General features: G+C 39.6%; 1 protein-coding gene across 1 annotated transcript in view; it reads right to left on the bottom strand.

The window, feature by feature from the left end:
- The window catches only part of GRHL2 (grainyhead like transcription factor 2), a 59,651-nt gene that overhangs the window by 22,704 nt on the left and 16,883 nt on the right, over positions 1-20,064 (bottom strand). The window contains exons 5-8 of the mRNA XM_062514886.1: positions 17,901-17,953; positions 14,587-14,740; positions 12,224-12,335; positions 7,009-7,103 (exon numbers count right to left, since the gene is read on the bottom strand). Coding sequence (XP_062370870.1) covers positions 7,009-7,103; positions 12,224-12,335; positions 14,587-14,740; positions 17,901-17,953 — 414 coding nt within the window. The remainder of the gene's footprint in view (positions 1-7,008; positions 7,104-12,223; positions 12,336-14,586; positions 14,741-17,900; positions 17,954-20,064) is intronic.

The raw sequence follows: 20,064 nt of genomic DNA, 5'->3' as shown, positions 1-20,064 counted from the left end.
GCAGGCCCCTGGGGTCTGGGAAGATTCCTGAAGGAAGAGTGTGAAGGACGCGCCCCCTCCTCCCCCTCCATTCCACAAACCGGGAAAATAAACCAACAGTGTGAGTGACCAGTATGTAACTTCCCTAAGAAAGACAGCTGAGAATAAAGAAGGGCTCCAGCAGGGCTGGTGGGGGATACTTTACCCTCCTGGCAGAAGTTAACATTACAGTCAGGGTCTTTATGATGGAGCCAGGAGCAGCTTGTTTGCCTGAGTGAGCTAATGGCCCCTCCTCTCTGCTTCTGATTGTATCACAGAGCTGCATTTACAAATGAAATAGTTGAACTTTAACTGCGGAGAGAAGAGGGAGGTAGGGAAAGGCCCTAGGTGAAACTTCGATTTTGAAGCTGATAGTGTTATTTCTGCTTCAAATTACAAGCTGATCTCTTCCAGGTCCAAAGATAAGTGTAGACACAGCAAATATGCCTTTGAAATATGACAACCTGAATTTTCATTTGCCTTCAGAATCATTTATAGTGTCAGGACAGTGGTTTAAAGTGTGTGAACACACAGCAGTGGAACAAAGTCTGTCATAAAACAGAATCTGGTCTCCCTATATTTGAGCCCATACTTCTACACAGGGATTTTCCAAAATGTATGTTCAAATGTGAGAAGACAAGCAGTCTTTGCACCTACCTAGCAGTTAGTACATCTCCCACCCTTGCTGCACATGAGCTGAGAATCAAAAAGAAGATCTTACCCTATCTTAATCAGCTACATACACTGTGTCAGCTCTTTCACTGCCTCCACAATCACAGAGTAGAGTAGGAGTGGCTGGGGAAGACAGACTTTACAGTTTCAAGAGTCCCCATACAGCAATAATAGATTATTCAGCATGAATAATAGATGCTATAAGACTCAATATCTTGTCCTGACACTCTAATACATCAGGATCTCTCTAAGGAGCAATGACTGTACATCCATGCAGATGAAGTGTCCTACACTGCCATATCATTTGCAGCTCACAGGCAGACAGATGGATTCAAATTAACACAGATCATTCATACTGGGGAAATTTTCTGTCTCCATGCAATGCTCTGTTACCTCTCCAGTAAAGCACCACACTGACTTTGGATTTGGAAAACATGTAGAGGGAAAGGGAAGAGGACATAGGCTCTGTTATTTATTTTTGGGTTCTTTTTTTCATTGCATGACAAAAGATTTGCACCAGTGCAGCAGGCTGCTATGGTGAAGAGGACCTAGACAAACATCAGGACAGTCCCCTTCTCTCTCCCCTGGTCTGACCAAAAGCCACCTCCCCAAAGCAGTGACCTGCTCTGAGCAGCACTGATTTCACCCATTTGTCCAAGCACAGCCTGCTTCACCCTTTGCAATACCCACCTTCCCCCTCTTCCCAGCTCCTGTCCATAATGCATGTACTCCTACTCTCAACAAGGGCCAAAACAACTCCTTGGACAACCACAAAAAGGAGTGCTGCTCTACTTTTCTTAGAGGATACCCAAATTTAAGATCTCCTTTGCTATGGTCTTTTGCATAGTAGAATTAACATGGTTAGAAAATGTAGAGTTAAGTAGAAATAACAGTAGTAGGAAGAGAAATCACTGTTTCCCCCCCCAAGCCCTATGCTTGTCTTAGAACTATATTAATACAACTGACTATGATTGCACCCAAATTCAGATACAACTTTTTTTTTTCCTGTGCAAACTAGATTTTAGCAATGTTTTGCTATCTGGAACACATTGTATAATTGTCATTATAGTGATGTCTTTTTTTTTTTTTCTTAAAGGTCATCATATCTTAGGGCAATTAATGGCAGAGTTCCACCCATCTAGTCTCCAGCTCAGGCATGCCATTGGCAATTAAATAGTAATTTGGAGAAACATTTGGTGCTGAGAAAGTTTCACAGGTGGCCTAATGTAATGACAACTCTTCTGTTTGTTATAGAGCAAGTCTAGAAAAAGCACTCTGTCTTTTGGGGATGGCACTCCTCCACAGTGTAACTGCTATTATGAGAATTACTGTTTGTCAAATACTGCAGCATAATTAGGGATGTACAAGACACAAATACAGTAAGCTGCCTTAAGTGAAAGCAAGGCTCAGAAGTGCATTTCCCTTTTAATCATTTAATTCAGCCAACATGACTCTTGCTGTGGTCTCTCAGCTTACACACTTAAGGTCTACAGTTACGAAACTTCTAATATAAGCCTTTTATTACTATTTACATTTCTGGCTCCCATTGTCTCAGAAACTGCCAAGGGCAGAAGGGAGGGAAGAGTGTGTTACCGCACAAAATAAGAAGCTTAAAGCAATTTCTCTACTGAATACTGGCAATACATAGAACCCGGGTGACAGGTCTCTTAAAAGTCTGCTTTAAAAGATTCCTCCCTCCAGACCATAACAGCAAAGAGTTAAATGACTCGTTCCTCAACTGACTAACATCAATCCCGTCATTCCTGGTATACACAGAAAGTGGGGGTTTATAGTTTCTCCTACCAGCCGTTACCTTATAAATCCCACACAAAGGCAAGACCTTTGTTTTATTTCAATACAAATGTCTCCAGCTAATGTTTACACTACTCTTTTGAAGCTTCCTCAACCCACACCACACCCCGGCAACTACATAAAAATGCCATTTGCTTTGAATCCCAGATGCATACTTACCAAGCCATTTGTATACACTGAATTTCAACATTATGTGCTACCACAGGTTAACTCCTCTCTAATACATACACGTGTATGCATGTCTCACATCTATGTATACACTCATATATATATCTGCACACTTGCACAGACAGACATGGTTTATTAAAGTGGCTGCCCAGTCTAATCCTACATAATTTCTGCTACTAAGTCCCCAAAATGAAGCCTCTTTTCCCTCAACCTTTAAATTTTTAGAGAAGATGGCAATTTCCTTCCTAATTAAATTAAATTAGATGTAACTTGAGAAGGAAATTCACAATTAAGGAAAAAAAATACTAGTCAAAGCCTGTCCTAAGTATCACTAATAACATCTAAGAAATATGGATTGTCACAATACTAATTACTGCTAGAGATAGTGCTGCTCTATAAGCTTGATTTTACCACTGTACCCACTGGAATTGGAGCTCACTTTGGTCCACAATATCCAAGAACCTAATCCTGCAAATCACTCACTCTGAAAACAGCTTATTACTGTATGAGCTATGCCAAAACTCATTAAATAACTGGAAAGGTTCCCAGAGGCTTCAGCATACTTTGGATTAAAGACCTACATTTTGGTTAAATATAGCAGGACAGTGACTGCACGCAAGTATACACAACTGCTCTGCACACAACTGCTGCACTCACTGAAATCATCTCACTCATCTGTCAGCAACTGCCTGAATGACACAGCCACAAATATGTCTGTTTATTGCATGTCCAAGTTGCAGTGCTTAGCAGAAATCTGTAATCTCTTGATATCACTGAAAACTCTTTGTTTCTTTAAGGTAACGCTTTTTGTTAGCAACTGTTCATTGAAGTCATATCTTTGATTTTAAGGCTAAAAAGTACTTCCCAGAAAAATATACAATTAATCATTTCAGAAGTAATGCTATCACAGCCAATTTAAACGTGCCAAGCACCTACCAGAGAGAAAGCATATCCCAAGGAGCTGATATGGTTTATGACAAATAAATTATCCTTTGACCAAGAGAGTTCTGCCCCTTTAATCATCTTTCTTGCAAACTAACTTCTGTCAGCACTAACACTGCAAGCAGACAGATGAACATCTCTCAGAAATAAACCACTAGAACAACTGGCCAGATACTGCAGCCAAATCCTCTATAGGGCAGCAGCAAGGCAAATACATAGCTTCTAGTATATTATAAAGACATTTCTAAAAGATTAAAAAGTCAGCCAGTTCTTGTTAATTGTTGTTTGTTTCCTCATCTTTTTTTAAAATAACTCCTTTAAAAATACCAAACATAGCATTTGGGTTCAACCAAAGGGAGACAACAAATCTCCTTACCCATAAATGTTACATATTTATATCAGAATTAAATATGGGAGGGAAACAAAGATGGATTGTAAAAAACCATTCTTCTTTCCTATCCCTGCTCCCTTACAGCAATATTTTTGTCTTAAGAAAGCACTGAGTTGACATGGCTGTAGAGCCTTCCCCTCATTTCCCTGGATCCTGCTCTGAACCACAAGTCCCACAGTGATCTCTAGATAACACCCTCAGCAAAAAAGGATGTTGGTCTAGAAAAGGGTAAGAATGTGCCAGGATTAACTCTGCTCTGCCAGAAGGCAAGGGGACAGCTACTGTCAACCAGGTACAGTAGAGAAAACACTAGCGGAGTGGCGTTTCTGATTTTGGTGCTGTTTCCTTAGTCCACAGAAAGCAACATCTTGACATGCACTGTACAAGATTCCAAGCAGCAGTTGGAAGATGACACACCAAACATGGTGAACTGGAGCAAACAGCCCAGTTCCATTGACATTACTGGGATAACAGAGAGAGGCCCCTGCCTGTACCCTCTGGATTCCTGTTTATTCCACTAAGACCCACAGGAGATGGGGCCTTAACAACCCTTAGCAGGTTTACTGGTAGCTGGCAGATTCTGGCTGCCACACCCATTCTCCTACACCCTCATCCTGAAGGGCTGCAAGAGGAAGGCCTGCTTCTGCCTGTGTGTGAGAAGAAAAGTCTGCCTTCAAATAAGGAGAAATGTGGCTTTAAATTAGCTGCCATCCAGGTGGAGTAGGAAAGAGAAAAATCTGATGCTCAAGATAGGTCTTCTAAATGTGGGATTTAGTTTCCCAGGAGAGATATGTGTATTGGGTTAGATGATTTCTACTGCATGTTTGATTTTTCACATCATTCCCCAGGGCACTTTCAACAAGAAGTTTGTTTCATTTGCTTCTTCCAGGGCCAGTAGATTATTTCACCACATCTCATCTCAGAGGTCCTGAGAAGAACTGTTGTGTGCCACTATTATCTGACTTGGAAAAAAAAAGGCTTATATGCCTCTGAGGGTTAAGTTTTAATCTTGAAATTGTGGTAGAAAAGGAAAACAATACTGAACAGAAACAATGGAGCCAGTTGAAAGATCATCATTCAAAAAGCTTAGGAAACGGGAGTCTGTAATTATGCCTTGAAATCCTTCATCTCCCATGGATGAGGTAATTGCTGGAGGAAAAACAGCCTTCAGTGACATGCCTCAGAACCCACAGCTTTCCAACACTGCAGGAGCATCCTATGGGAATCCCCAGACCCAGTGCAACCAGCTACTTATACTTTCCAACAGGAACAAGTATGTACACATACATGTGTGTGGGGAGGGAAACACTTTGTATGTGAAAGCTTATCATCTTGTCTGCATTAATCTGATTTATGCTTGATAGCCAAACACTAAAGCATGTTATGAATACTCTTTTTATCAATACATTTACAGTTCAAGCTCCTGAAAGATCAGATATGTAATACCCCAAAATAAATATGCATAAGTCAATTTGCATTTTAAAAACTATTTCCTGAAAAAATAAAAGCAGTTTAAATTTCACTCTTAATGTTTTTTAATCCTTTATTTTAAAATCTTAGCTTGTTTTATTTCCAGTGATCATTGCAAAAGTTGTTTTCTTAATGTTCTGGCACCCAAAGCAAGAGCCAAGCGAATGGTGTGAAAAAAAAAGGTCCAAGGTTAATACCTGACATTAGTCGATGTGACTTCCTTGTTCCTAGATCAACACAGGTGTCTTGCTAAGTCTAGCTTGGAGCTGTAAATGCCTTAGAGAACTGCCAGCCCTGGGACAAGGCTGCCATATGCTAGCTCAGGCAAGTGCTCCTGTAAAGGTCCTTGAGAAAGACTGCTGTGTTGGAGATCCTAAATCAGTATTTGCTTGCACAGTGATCACACACGCAGCAGTCGCCTGTTGTGACTGCAGAGGACAACCTACAGCTGTATTTTGAAATGGAAATACATAATAGGGAAATATTTGGCACGGTGAAAATGTAATCACTACATGAGTAAATATAGCTCCATTAGCAACTGGGCCAAGTACAACTCTGTTTATCAAGGCCTGCTTTTGAAAGAGCTGGGTCATTTTCAGAACTATTGTCTTTCCTTTTAAGATGTGCATCAGAGATTAAAATCCCTGTTACTATAAACAGTCAACACCTTCAGTCAGGTGTCAGGACAGTGAGTGTTAATGCTACCACTCAGTGTTCAAAACAAGTTGTCAAGAGGACTCACTCTAAGGCTGCAATCTCTAATGCTGCTAGAAATGCAGTGGGCAATTGTGCATGAAGATGTCTTTGTATTTGAAAGATTCATAGCTTTACTTGAACATTGGACATCTTGTGTTCAACATGAAAACAATATCAGGAGTCTGCCAGCTCAGTGTTTGCTGTTTATTAACTTTACATCTCCAAGAGCACTGCATTACCCCCACTCATTTTACAAAGCCTATTTTCCTTGTTGTTTGCTTTCCAGGGGCCAACTTCTTATAATTGCCGGAGGTTTTTCATTTCTCCCACACTAATCCATGCAGTTGAAGCACTTTGACAGCCTTTGTACAACCTTATCTGCAAGAAACTAGTTAAGGTGTTCTGATGTCCTGGTTTATAGGTCCACTTAACAGTCACATTCCTGAATGAAAAACCTCATGCCTGAGGGTATTTGACCATTAAAAAAAAAGTAAAAAAGCCTCAGTCTGCAAAACTATGTTTATTCCCAATTGAAATGACAGTCTGTGCAACGATATAAAAAATAATGGCACCAAAACAAAAGAAGGCAAAGTCTAACTTACAGAATACTGATTATTGGAGATGCTTATAGTGCAGAAAGAAAGTCGATAATTCAGAGAAAGAAATCACTCACCTTGTGTCCTACACCTGGCTTTGCAAACAGGAAAAAAATCTTACTGTTTCTCAGGCTCGGCACCTACCAACAAGCCCTCTTATTTGTCAGAAAGGACAAAAGTGGAACAGTGCCTAACAATGGATGATACTTATAAAGGGATGCCATCTGTATGGCTTTTCCTTACCTTTGCCTCCTCATTGACATCCCAAGTAAAGGACACAGCATTGAATGCAATTTCTTCAATATTCCCAATGGTATTAAAACTCTCCTTGTAATCAGCTGAAAAAAAAAAAAAAAGACAGAGACACTTGAAAAAATTTGAACTTTCTGTTTTAAAACTCCTAGTACTTCTTTGCTTCTTAAGGTCGGCTGTCTAGTGCATCAAAGCTACCTCTTGTATTGTTTATGATTAATTATGAATAATCTTAATTGCAAAGAGGTAATATAACACAACCTGAATCTTATGCATAGTATATCACTATCTATACATAGTATATCACTAGCACTAACTATCAATGCAAGATATTGTTGCCTCTCAAAAAGGACTAAGTGTGACTCTACTGGCAATGAGTTGGTGCATTCATTAGCTTGGCCAAGGAATGGCCAAAACTGGAAAATTAATTGAAAACTACTGCAGCATTTAAAGGGACTGTTCAAACCTTGATATTAAGAAAAAAACATGGTAAATCCTAAAGAAGTTTTCCAAAAGTCTAAGAGCTATGACTGGAGGAAATCATTAGTGTGCATTTCAACTTTCATAGGAATTACTGCACTGGATGCTGGATTCATATTTATATATTATTAAAAACAAAATCAAAAAGCCCTGAAAAATCCAAACCATCAAAAAATGCCCCACAAAGAACCAAAACCACAAAGATCCTTTTTCCAAAGCTTGTACATTACTAAAACAGCAAGCAAACAAATAAAAAATTATTTTAATTTGTCTGACTACAAAATTTGCACCTTCTTCTCACCTCTTCCCTATGTGCTGTTACTATTATCATCAACAAACTAGCATTTTGGAAGGAATGAAAAGCAAAAGGGAGGAAGATTTCAAAGCTGACTAACCCTCCCCCAAAAACTGTAAGGGTAGAAAACTATGTAAAACAGACACCTCCCAAGTCATCTTTATAATTGAAAAGAGAAACAAGCACTGCTTTCCTCTCACTTTGCTGGACAGTTTAACACATTTTCTTCTTTTTGATGACAGATTAAGAGAGACACCAGGTAATATCTGCTTGATTAAAGGAACTTCCAGATCTCTCATGCTAATGGAATAACTCTCTCTGGGACAAATATTTCCTAAGAATCCCTTGAGGGTTGTAATTGGACTCAGTGCCAGAGGGCTGAGATCTAAAGTTTACCCAAATCTGTGCTTCAGAAGCATGCTAATTCTTACCTTTGTAATCAGTTATAGAAAGAGGATGTTTTTGATTTTGTGAGACTGCACAAATGGTTTCAACATTCATTCACTTTGCCTAAACAGTTGGTCTCTAAAAAATAATTTCTAAGTAATATCGGTCCAAAATAATTTATAACAAAAAAGATTGCTGCAAGAAGAATTACTTCATATTTGAGACAGTCAATTGGTATACTTTTCTCTCATATGAAAAACAAGAATACTGGCATCTCACAGGGCAAATAAAATTGTGTCCCTTGGACATATGAATGATTTTTGATACAGTAAAAAAAAAAAAAAAAAATCACTGTTTAGACCATAGGAACAGCACGAGATATTTGGTGATGTAGCAAATTAACAAAGTGTTTGAGAGGGCAGGCAGGCTTTTCATTCCCACCTTGAACTCAGATCTCCTTCCTAACTGGAGTCATTGGCTTCACCATGTAAATTCAGTGCGGGGATGCAAATGAGAGGAATTAGAAGACACAGAAGTAGTTTAATATGCATGTGTACAGATCCACCCACCTCTTAAACTTATGATTCACCAGAAAGTGCTTTGTGCAACTGACTGCTTCAAATGAGCGTGCTGTGTAGGTGCACTTTGGAAAGACATGAACAAGATGTCTCAGAGACACCTGCTTTCTTGTCTTAAAAGGCTGTCAGAACCTCACATCCCACCAACCCTTCCCTTCTCTCAACATATGCCTCTCCTTGAACTGCTATACACAAATTTCATGGAGTGTTTATGTGACACTCCGTTAAAAAGCAGAACTGCATCCTATTCCCCTCAATTTACAGGCAATTCAAGAAGGATCCTCAGTTAATTAAGAAAGCATTTACACCTCAATATCTGAAAGCTGTTAGAGTGACTACAACTTTTCCTCTTCTGCTGTCAGTTACTAGAAAGAGAAAATCAGGGCTGTTCAATGTGCAAAAAATGGCTGCACAGGAATTATTTCCTCTTTTGTTACATAAATTACATATTAGACAATAGCAATTTTTTTATGTTAAACATTAATCTTGCATTACATGTTATGGCATACTTTAGTATTGTGCACATAAATAATACAAACTATCCTGAAAGAATAACAAGGGTAAGTTTCTTTGGAGCACAAAGCTTCCACACCCACTCTTCATATTTCAACCTGTTCCAGTATGTCAAATTATTGCACTTATTCTAAATAATCAATATCCACTGCAATTAAGTACTGTATTCTTTATTTGACATTATTTTAAAAGAAAATGCTAGTGATCCAGTGCCACAGCACTGTGAAAATACAGCTGTTTTCCCCCACCTCCCTTACCCCTCCTAAAAAAAGTAAACATGCACCTTACTCCTTCTTCAGAAATCCATTACAGTACATAGCCTGAATTTTGGAAAATATCTTGCCTTCTTGCTTAAGAAGTGTCAAGTCCTCAGGTTTATTTCTCAAGTGCTAATTACTTGAATACATGTAAGTACATGCTTATATTATTAATATCAACGCATCTTCAGACATGTCACTGCACCTAATCCATTGAAGCATCCTTCCTCCCAGCCAGTACGAAAAAGAAATTAAAGCAGTGACCCCTATGTGTCTGGAGTGAAGGAGCAAGTCATTATTTCCTCTGATGTCCAGAATATAACTGCAGACCAGAAAGCAGGCAGACAGAGCCCTGCCACTATGGAAAGCAGCACAAGCACCGTCCCCACACATCTGAGATCTGAACAGCTGGAACTCACAACTAGAGCATCCCAAATTAATTTGATCCTCTGCCTGCTAAGGACCACATCATGCTCTAGATTGAAAGTGCATTCATAAACAATTTAAAAGGATTCACAGATGTTAAACAGGCTACAAACATCAGATTAAAATAAGAGTTACACCTATGCAACAGCTGATGCAGAGTTATGGACACCTAATTTTCTTTGTTAACTACACAGGCTCTGTGTAGTTAACAAAGAAACTTGTTAACTCAAACATTAACTCACTAAGATGTTAAAGCAAATATTAACTCAGTATTTAGAGGACCCCTTCAGGAATCTGAATTTTTAACGTAAAGGGAAGTCTTCACAAAGCCATTATAATTTTGCATCGAAGGGACCCCTGGAGGTTATCTGGTTGAAGAAGGGCCAACTTTAAATTTGCCTTAAGTTGCTCAGTCAGATCATTTGATGATGAAACTATAAGATTTTGCTAAATGCAGCTTGATACTTGTATCGGAAAAATAACTGGGAGCCATTCTGGCCTAATAAGCCAGTCAGCCATAATGTAAGTGCCAAAGAAAATGAAATATACTTCAGAAATACCATACTTGTAAGACTTAAGGCTGCATTTCAGTTGTTCTCAAGAAAACACTAGTGAGCACCATTCAGTTCTTATTTTTTTCCAAAAATTGAGGTGAACCATGCTCTTACAGCTCTTATATCTGACAAGAAGTGCTATATCAGTAGGTCTTACTACACTGTGCTTCGTTCATGTTTGTAGTGCAAATAAAGAATATGCACCAGAGTGCCTCAGAAGTCAGCAGAGAGCTATTTCACCTCAAACTAATGGAAAATTAAAAGACATTCACTTGAACACAGGTAAATACAGCTCATGCACAGCGCTTATTTTGCAGAACACTATTTTACAAAATATATATCAGAAGTTAACTTGTTGGGGTAGGGCAACTGATATGTGCCAGGGCACCACAAGTGAAGTGGAGTCAGAGGGTGCTGGCACTACAGTGGAGCAAGCTGCTCAGCACATATTTTTCAACGGCATGAGCATTACCACCACAAGCTTGTAGGGACTAGCACAAAAACCCAGGCAGCCTTCAGAAAGGGCCGTGCCATGGCCTATTTCTTCTCTTAATGTGTCATGATAAAAGTCATTTGGTCTGGGATGGTGGTTTTACTGCCTTAAGAACCCCAGTGGGCAAGAAGAGAATATGGGGGGAAAGGTGGAAAGAAAAGTTAATGAAACAGTTCAGCCAGAATAATGATAAGACAAGAGGCAGAGAGGAGATCCTGGAAGAGCCGCTTGGACAAAATACACTTGACCTTAAATAACACCCGGCCTCAGTGGAAACTGAAGCATTTGAAAATCTACAGGCAGTGCAGTGATTAGGACCACCTGGGGACAGATTCCCTGATCACCCAGTTCAATCACCCCCTGAAGTCTCCAAATGTTCTCTACCAGTAATCCTGCTTTGGTTCAGCCCCCCTCTCTGCCCCCTCTCATTCCTGCCATTCAATGGTTTGGTTCCCTCAGGCGGTCAAAACAAGATAGACTTTGTCTGCTTTGGTCTTGCCGACTCCTTTGACTGGAATCCGTGCAGATGGCTGCATGTGTAAACTGCATGTGGGAGGGGAGAAGCGCTTGATATCTAGACACTGCCACTGACTTCAACTTCAGGCTCCTTGGCAGCAAGTACATGCTCTTCCTCTGCTAAAATCTGCCGAGCATGTGGGTGGGACAGCTGGGGCTGAAATGGGCTTGTAAAATACTTCAGATGGGATGAACAGTAAACAGGTCTCAGGATAGCACACCAGAGCTTGCTTCTCCCTCACTGCTGATACCGACAAGACTCAAACTCTAGGGGTGGAGGAATCCTCCACACTCTTTTGCAGCCACCACAATGATGACATCTACACTCTCAGGATGCAATTCCACATCAATTAGTTAACATAACTGTTGCCGAATCAAAGACTGGATCACCCCTTGAAAAAATAAAGGGAACAGACACACTGCTACACCTGAGGAGGTGCAGACCTTGGTTTCCCAGTATGGTACACCACTATATACACATGCAAGGGGTAGCTCTTCTGTGTGAATACTGAGAACCATTCCTTCTGCATGATCCCTATCCAGCTCCATAGACCACACAGTCCTAGCAAGAACAAGCCATTGCTAAAAACTGTGGTACCAGCCATGAAGCCATTGCCACTATCTTCCCCCATATTCCTGTGCAAGGCACCAGAGCTTCCCATATCTGAAATCTTCCCTGAAACATCTGGAGATCTTCTTCCACTCACCAATGTCAAGGACTCTCTGTTTAGCTGTGTGCTGCCGGGAATGCCAGTACTTCCAGTATTTCAGCTGTTCATCTCTGTTTTTATCCTCACTGAAAACAACCATGACCACACTCTATGAAAAACAACACCAGAGTCACATTAGTTAAAATAATTAATAGTCAGGAACACAAAAACTAAAATCTCCATATGCCTCTAATTCTGATCCAGCCTCCACCCTCTCTCAGTACTTTGGCTATAGAAGATTGGGTTTTAATTAGTCCAATACTACAACGTACTTAAAGACTCAGGACAGAAGAAATGTAGTTGTAAAATAATGCAAGGCCCAGGATTATGCTCTTGATAGTCAAAATAAGGCAGCTTCACTGGCTAAAGGCAGACATTTTCGATTTCATATATACAGTCCAAATACCCTTTTTGAGAGCAAGACTCTTGCATATATGTGTTTAATGACAAATTCAGTGTAACTATGTGCTGAATTTTGTTGAGGTTTTCAATTCACATCCTGAATTCACTTTGTTAAATTGTGATTCAAAGGAAACAGATTTAATTTTTATGTAAAATTTTATACAAGCAATATAGGCTTTTTGAAAAAGGCCTGCAGTAGGCAAGCAAAACAGCACAAAGCAATGAAAGAATGATCATACCAAGTAAAACTGTGAAAATAAATCAGAGAACAAAAACTTCATTTTTAAATATCCTGTTTTACTTTCACCCTGAGACACCAAGCATAAAAAAAAAAAATCACTATCAAGCTGCTTTACAAGCCAAGGAGGTAGATCACAAATGATTCATTATCTGTGTCCCCCCACACAGCCACCACCATAACCCTTCACGTACTCTGGGTGACCTTCTACATTCCATCTATAAAAGCTGAACACCATCACCCCATCTTTCATGTTTATCTAGCCTCTCCATGGGCATGAGGCATGGAGTAGACATTGTGGAGGAGTCCTGGCTTATGCCTCTATCTGCTGGGTGGACATCACATGTGTGTGGCTGGCCAGCTGATGCACTAACCAGAACCGGCCATGCAGACTAGTTTTTCCACCAAGGACAGCACTAATGTTGTTATGAACCATTTCCAGTGAACTTGTAGAGGTTTAATACCTTCAAAACCTCTTGCCCCTGTTAGCTTTGGATTGAATTGGCAATAACTTCAACAGTCACTTGAGTAGGGGTATGGAAAACAGAAGACGACTGTGAAAGCTGCACATGGTTTCACAATCTTCTGTCAACTACATCCTCCAGAAGGATGTGGTCTCACCTCTCCTTTAGAATTTCCACCCTTCTGCTGCCACAGCTTCAAAATTCATGTGGCAGTGCACTGAACCAGGCATATGAGGACTGGTTTTCAGTCAGATCAGTGACCTCCTGACTCCTGTTTCAGCTCTACAAGTGCTAGAGCTGGAATCAAAAAATGGGAAGGAATGGGTGACAGGGAAAGAGACTGTACAGCAACAGAGAAGTCTTACAACAGATTCAGCCAACAGCCTCATGTCCTAGGGAAACCAGGCTAAAAATTAACTGCTAATTCAGATTTCCAAATCATTGCCTCTGTTTAGGAAGAGTTTCTCTAAACTTCATGTATGATAGAAATATATAGGTTGTTGTCTGCTTCACTGCTCACATTGACATTCATTGGTTCCTTTGACTAAAGTCACAACATTTTTAGAGTGCTGCACGTATTTGGAAACATTTTTGCAGCCTCATACATATGCAGTCCTGACAGCTTCAGGGTAAAATTTACAGGGCTCATTGTTCATTCCAAGGTTACTGGGTTAGGATTTATTAACTCAAAAACAAGGAAATCAGGAGGCCCATTCACCAGGTAGATGTTCCTGAATACACAAGCTACAGTTCTACGCATAGAATCTAATATCCAAATCATTCATTTTGTTACATTTCTGGGTGAATGTCAAGGGAAAGATCACACTTATACAATGAAAATTATTCAAAATTCATTGCACAAAGGATGGATTCAACTCTTCATATTTTCTCTGAAATGCACTAGAAAGCAGCTGATGAAGTGAAGATGGACTACTCAGTAGATGTGGCAGATCTTGGACTTCTTTGCTTTAATCACGGCAATAAATTCACCAGTGTTAAGTGTAGTATCTGTGTAATCACCATTCTGCCAAACCATAAACTGAGGCTATCATTAACTCATAAGAGCACATTCTGAAAAAAACTGGACAGCAAAACCTTTGTTACCGCCATCAATAAGGTGCTCTCCCATCTTTACATTGAGCATGAGAATAAGCTTGCTCTGTCCTTCCCCCAAGAAAAAAGTCTATAAGCCAATCAACCACAACTAAATCTATGTGCAGGGCTCCATTCCCACCTAGGAAAGAAATGGACTATACCCTGACTTTGCTGATGGGATGCCGGAAGCATTTGTTGTCACCCGTCTCACTCAGGGTGATGGCGTAGAACTGTCCTTTGTTCAGGTAGGTCATGGGTCCTTCCCCTTGCTTTTGACGCAGAGACTTGGTAGCTTCTAGCGTATACTGAAAAGTGCTGCTGAAAAGACAAGGAGAGAAACACCCACAAAATCCATATCACTTTCTCCTTTTCTCTTTCGTTACATAACTATTGCATTGTATAAAGCATAAGAAGCTAGTAACAAAATTCCAGGAAAATGTCACATGGCAATTTAAAATGGCAATTTTATTTTTTCAACTTCATCAAATCCCACAGTCAAGCATAAAACTATCTGGACTGTAAGTTTCTTGGATCAAAGGCTATATCTTTCTCTGAAAGAAAGCATTATGAATTAGAAGACTGTGTACCCCACAAAGAGGGGATTCAGTATGATCTGCAAGAAATCATCAACTCCATAGTCATTTAAACTTAGAAGTGTTGCAGAAAGAGAAATAAATAAGTAAATTTTTTGAAAACCCAACATGTTACAAAAGATGGACACAGAGAATGGAAAGTCCGTTTGTTACTTTCAGCACAGTTCAAAGAAGGAATACAAAGAGAAGAGACATTTATTTGTTTAAAGACAACATGCAAATCAAGGGTTTCATAAGCTTTCTTTTCAAAATTAGTCAGACTCAATGAAGTGCCAACATTTAGCTTTATCTGCAATCAAGTAAACTCCCTTTAGAAAAATATCAGGGAAAAACAGTTCTTATGTTGAAATTTTAGATCTTAAAAAGACCCTCCTTTACAGAAGAACTTTCCAACTTCAAAGCACTTCTCAAACCATGAAAAGCTAAGGCTCCATTAACTAGTGAACTGTTAGCTGGAAACAATTCTCACTGAGCCTCTTCAGCCACCACCTCCAGTAATGGGCTTGAACAATAACCCAATAAAAATGATATCTGCAGCTCCTCACATCCTCTTAAAATAATGTTGATCTAGCAAAAAAAAAAAAAAATTGTTCAAACTACACTGGAACCTTAATGCAGAGTCCTCATGAACTGGAGATATACAGTGGAAGCACTTTCACAAAGGTTCTAATTCAACAAAGTATTTAAGCAGTGCTGGAGCAGAACCAAAAGGAAGAATATGTCGGTACAAAACAACAGTGCACCCTTAACTTTATAATTCATCCAAGTACTCTCTCAGGCAAATACAGGATCTTCGTAGTACTGCCATAGCAATATAGAAACAAAGGGAAAACAAGAGATATTTTCAATATCCAATGAGAAAAAACCTACAACAAAACATAACTAATAATTACATTTAAATCCCCACTCAAAGAGAAGGTAGAAAAAACCTAACAGATCCAGTCTTTCCATCCAAAAGGAGTTTCAGACAGCTTAGTATCAATTATTCAGTTTAGTAGCAATCACTCAATCAAATTAAGACAACTCAAGTGCTTCTTAAATGAAATCCAGTCATTTTTCTAGTTGCTTAAAAGTTAGAAATCAAAGCAGAACTAAGATATTAAGCAAACACTCATCTATTCCTATCCAACCCACTGACAGCAGCACTGGTGCTTCTGCACAAGGCAGCTGCTGTCACCACAAAGGCTCTTGAACACAGTGGGAAGGCAGCACAAAGGCACCACCATCCCCTCCGCTGTGGCATGTGCTGGCACAGCCCCACTGTACTGTGGCACCGCCAACACTGGCAAGTGTGAACCTGTCTAAGTGGTCTGGAAGAACTAGACCACCAGTGCTGCAGAACCAGCATCCATCCTGCTGTACCACTTTTCCTACAGATGGACCACCCATTAGAAGTAGGGGCACAACCTTTATTTCACATCGTACATAGGGACTGCAGGTTGCATGCCCAAGATCACTCCATGACTTACATCAAAGCACACTGAGTGCCCTGGGAGATGTACCTCAAAGCCTCACACCAGACAGAAGAGCTAATGAGGATGTGTGATGAGAAGGGCTAAGAATGATCAGACTCACACAGTGCCTTAACAGAACTGCCTACACTCTGCCACGGACTGGTCTTCTGTTTCCTGGAATTCTGTACATTTCAGTCAAAAAATGTAAATCCCAGCCACATTGCATGTGGCCAATTTTGGAGCCTCTGTGTAGTACCACTTGAGAGTTTTCTTCTTGTTTCCAGTTGGTAAGCAAAGCATGCCCTGTAGCAGGAGGATTACTCTCACTCTTAAAACTTATTGCAGTCACTCAAATTATTATAAAACTATTCTGCACCTCACCATGAGTCTCAACTAAACCCCTGTGTAGTCACTAAGATCTTCAAGCAGGCTTCCAATTATTTTCATGTTCACCACTTCTTTTTTCAATCTGAAATTCTGATTTCTGAACCTTCCACTTCCAGGAAAACTAAATACATCTTTCCTAGGAGTTTTCTTAATGTGCATTCAGAGGTTCATTCTTAATATGACCTGGGCAGTAACATGAAAGACTTAAATGTTTGAGAATAGTTAACATTACCAATGCTTCAGGATTCAATTCTACAAGTGCTCACTGTAGTAAGTGAGCAGCCTTTGCTAAATATCAGTTTCATATCTTCTGCCTATATAATGACTCAGTTCTGAGCTCACTGCAGTTAATGATTGTTTAAACATTCTTCAGAAAAAATATGAAGCTGTAAGGAAACTTCACCACAGTCGCAGACATATGCCTAATCCACAAAAACTAGGTAGGCATGTTCCTGATTCTAAAGTGAGAGTAATCTCTCAGCTATAAACAGAACCATTCACAAGTATGAAATAAAGTACTATTTTAAAAACTTTAGTGATTATAGTCTTTACTAGATAAAGGGACTCTACAGTGTCTGCCCATGCTACACACATATTCTTCTGTGCTTAGGCAGAACAGTAGTCTTTTCAAACTTTAATTTTTGAAGCTTTTTCTTGAAGCTTTTCAACTGTCCTGGACATTTGACTTGTGCATTCTGCCACCCTGAAAAGATTTTTCATGACCTGGTTGTCAAAGCTATACTCTTTTACCTGGGGTACCTCTCAACAGTTTTCATCTTGCATATCTTGGGCAGGGGTTGGGGGCTTCAGGGGAATTATGAGTTTGAAGCAATGCTGAGGGAAGACAATAGATGAAGATATAAACTGGCCAGATCCAAGAGCTAACATGAGCAAAAGAATAAGGGGAGACTGATGCCTTGCACCATCAAGGGAGCCCTGCAGGTAGCCCAGGCTGAAGAAAGGAAGGGTGGGAAGTGGACACAGGCCCCCAATATATTCCTGCCTGATGCCAGTCAACACACTGCAAAGATTATGCCATACCTTGTTTGTTCATAAATATATTCTTCAGCCCCCACTGACACACTCCGATACTTCTGAAAAATAAGACCAATTAAATACTTCTTGATAAAATTGAAATGCAAATACCAAAAGCGTAACTATGTTTGAAGACAACGCAGAAGAAACCATCAACCATTTAAAACTCAAAATACCTAAAAACTGAAGCAGATATGAATATGTTAGTCACATCTTATATTAGGTTAGAGGCTGACATTGTAAAGAACACAATTTACTTACCTAACCTCAAAGAATTTGTTTGTACTATAAAGAACTAAAAAACTAAGCACAGCTAAACAAGAAAATGAAAGATACACTGTTCTTGTATTTGTAATTGTTAAAATTGCATCCGAAAAACACAACAAGCAATTGATCAAAGTGTCCACTACCACAGGGATCTATAAAAACTCAGCACTCCTTCAGTATAACACAACTAAGTCACTCCATAAATATTTTGAAACCATTTCTAAATGTGTATTTATAATGTGTTTGAAAATTAAGTATTACAGCAAATCCAAAACCAGTCATTCTCACCAGTACTTAGGAAATACTTTGCAAACACTTATGAAAACCAGTAAGAACAATTGCATTCCTACTTCTAAACACTAACTTTGCCTAAGTTTCTTTTGGTATGTTTTGACATTTTACCTTATGGTTTCCCCACACCTGCTCCACCCAGCTGTGCCTACAAAACAGTGGCTGGAGAAGCAGTCAGAGCATGGCTGGGCAAAGCACATCTTGGAGTTTGGGCAACTGAGAAAAACAAAGGGACAGGCTCAGTGCTGAGTGAGGCTGCAACAGGGTGGCAAAACTCTTCCTGCTCCCATGCCAAATGTGTGTGAACCCTTGCGGCTAGAAGGCCACCAACAGTGGCACATATCTCCCCTAACAACTATGGCTGGGGACCTAAAATTAATTGTCCCAAGTCCCTTGTAGAATTAATAGGGGAGGTGAAGACTGAGAAGAGCAAATACACTTAGAAAACCACTCCACCTGCTTTAGGCAAGCAGATTTGAACTGATTCTTTCTCCACAGACTGCACAATAATCCTAGATGACAAGTACTGTACCCTGTTATTAACCAATCATCTTAGAAACTTGTAACAATATATTACCATTGTAACAAAATTACTAGAAAACAGAATTTGGGATGAAAAAAACAACATATAGATGTAAAGTTCCTTTTTACATCTAAATTTAACAAGTCTACATTTAACAAGTGCAGAGTTTGACAGTTCTCTGCACAGGGCAGATGGACTTTTTGGGAACCTCTCAGCAGCATGTCCCAGAACAAACCAATGTAATGGAATCACTCTGCTACAGCACCCCAGGGAAAGCCATGAGTATGGTACCAGAAGAGCCATTTACCACTAACAAGTAAAAATAGCTGAAATAATATTATTTGATAATGCAGAGCAGTGTCTCTAATCCAAGGTTTGATCCTACTGATTTTATCACGGAAAGCTGGATTTCTTCATTATTTACTCTTTTAGTTTACCTACATGCATTTTATATCTGAAAACGGATTTCATTTCCAGACATCCTGGATCTGCGTAACTCCTGGAGACAATGTACTATTCTATAATACATGTACACAAACACGCAGTAGATTTCTCATATACTCAATCAGGGCAGCTCAGCCTTAATGTAGCTTGCCATGTACTTTTGTTACATTTACAGTTTTGTAGAGTTGGGAGGAAAAAAACTCTAGGGGAGTTTTACCATCAAATATCTTTAATTATTTGCAGAGGTACTGTCAGCTTTAAATTGTCGTTACCTTTCTACAATTCCAGTTTGTCTGCATTATTCTGCAGCAGGCAAAAAGCAGCCCAAGGGTACTCACCATCCTAAAGCTGACCGTAAAATTACTTTGACTCAGCGTAAGTGTAAAATAGTTAAAGGGCTCTCCTTGCCTTTTTCTCCTCATTCCTGTACGTATAAATGCAGTTGTTCTTTGCCTGTTGAATTCTCTGTTCCCCTCTATTAGTCTAATTCTGCTACCTTTTCTCACTTGCTTATGTTGCAGAATAGAGCTTAGTGAAACAAACAGCTTCTGAATAAATTACCTGGATTTATCCAGCAGAAGAGGTTGTTGCTACTCATTTGCATTTTCAAAAGAACATCTAGAATTTCTGTTACCAAGTGGCTAT

Source organism: Cinclus cinclus, chromosome 1 (assembly GCF_963662255.1).
Source record: "Cinclus cinclus chromosome 1, bCinCin1.1, whole genome shotgun sequence".
Taxonomy (NCBI): domain Eukaryota; kingdom Metazoa; phylum Chordata; class Aves; order Passeriformes; family Cinclidae; genus Cinclus; species Cinclus cinclus.
Note: the sequence above shows the minus strand (reverse complement) of the source record. Positions and strands in the feature narration are given on the sequence as shown.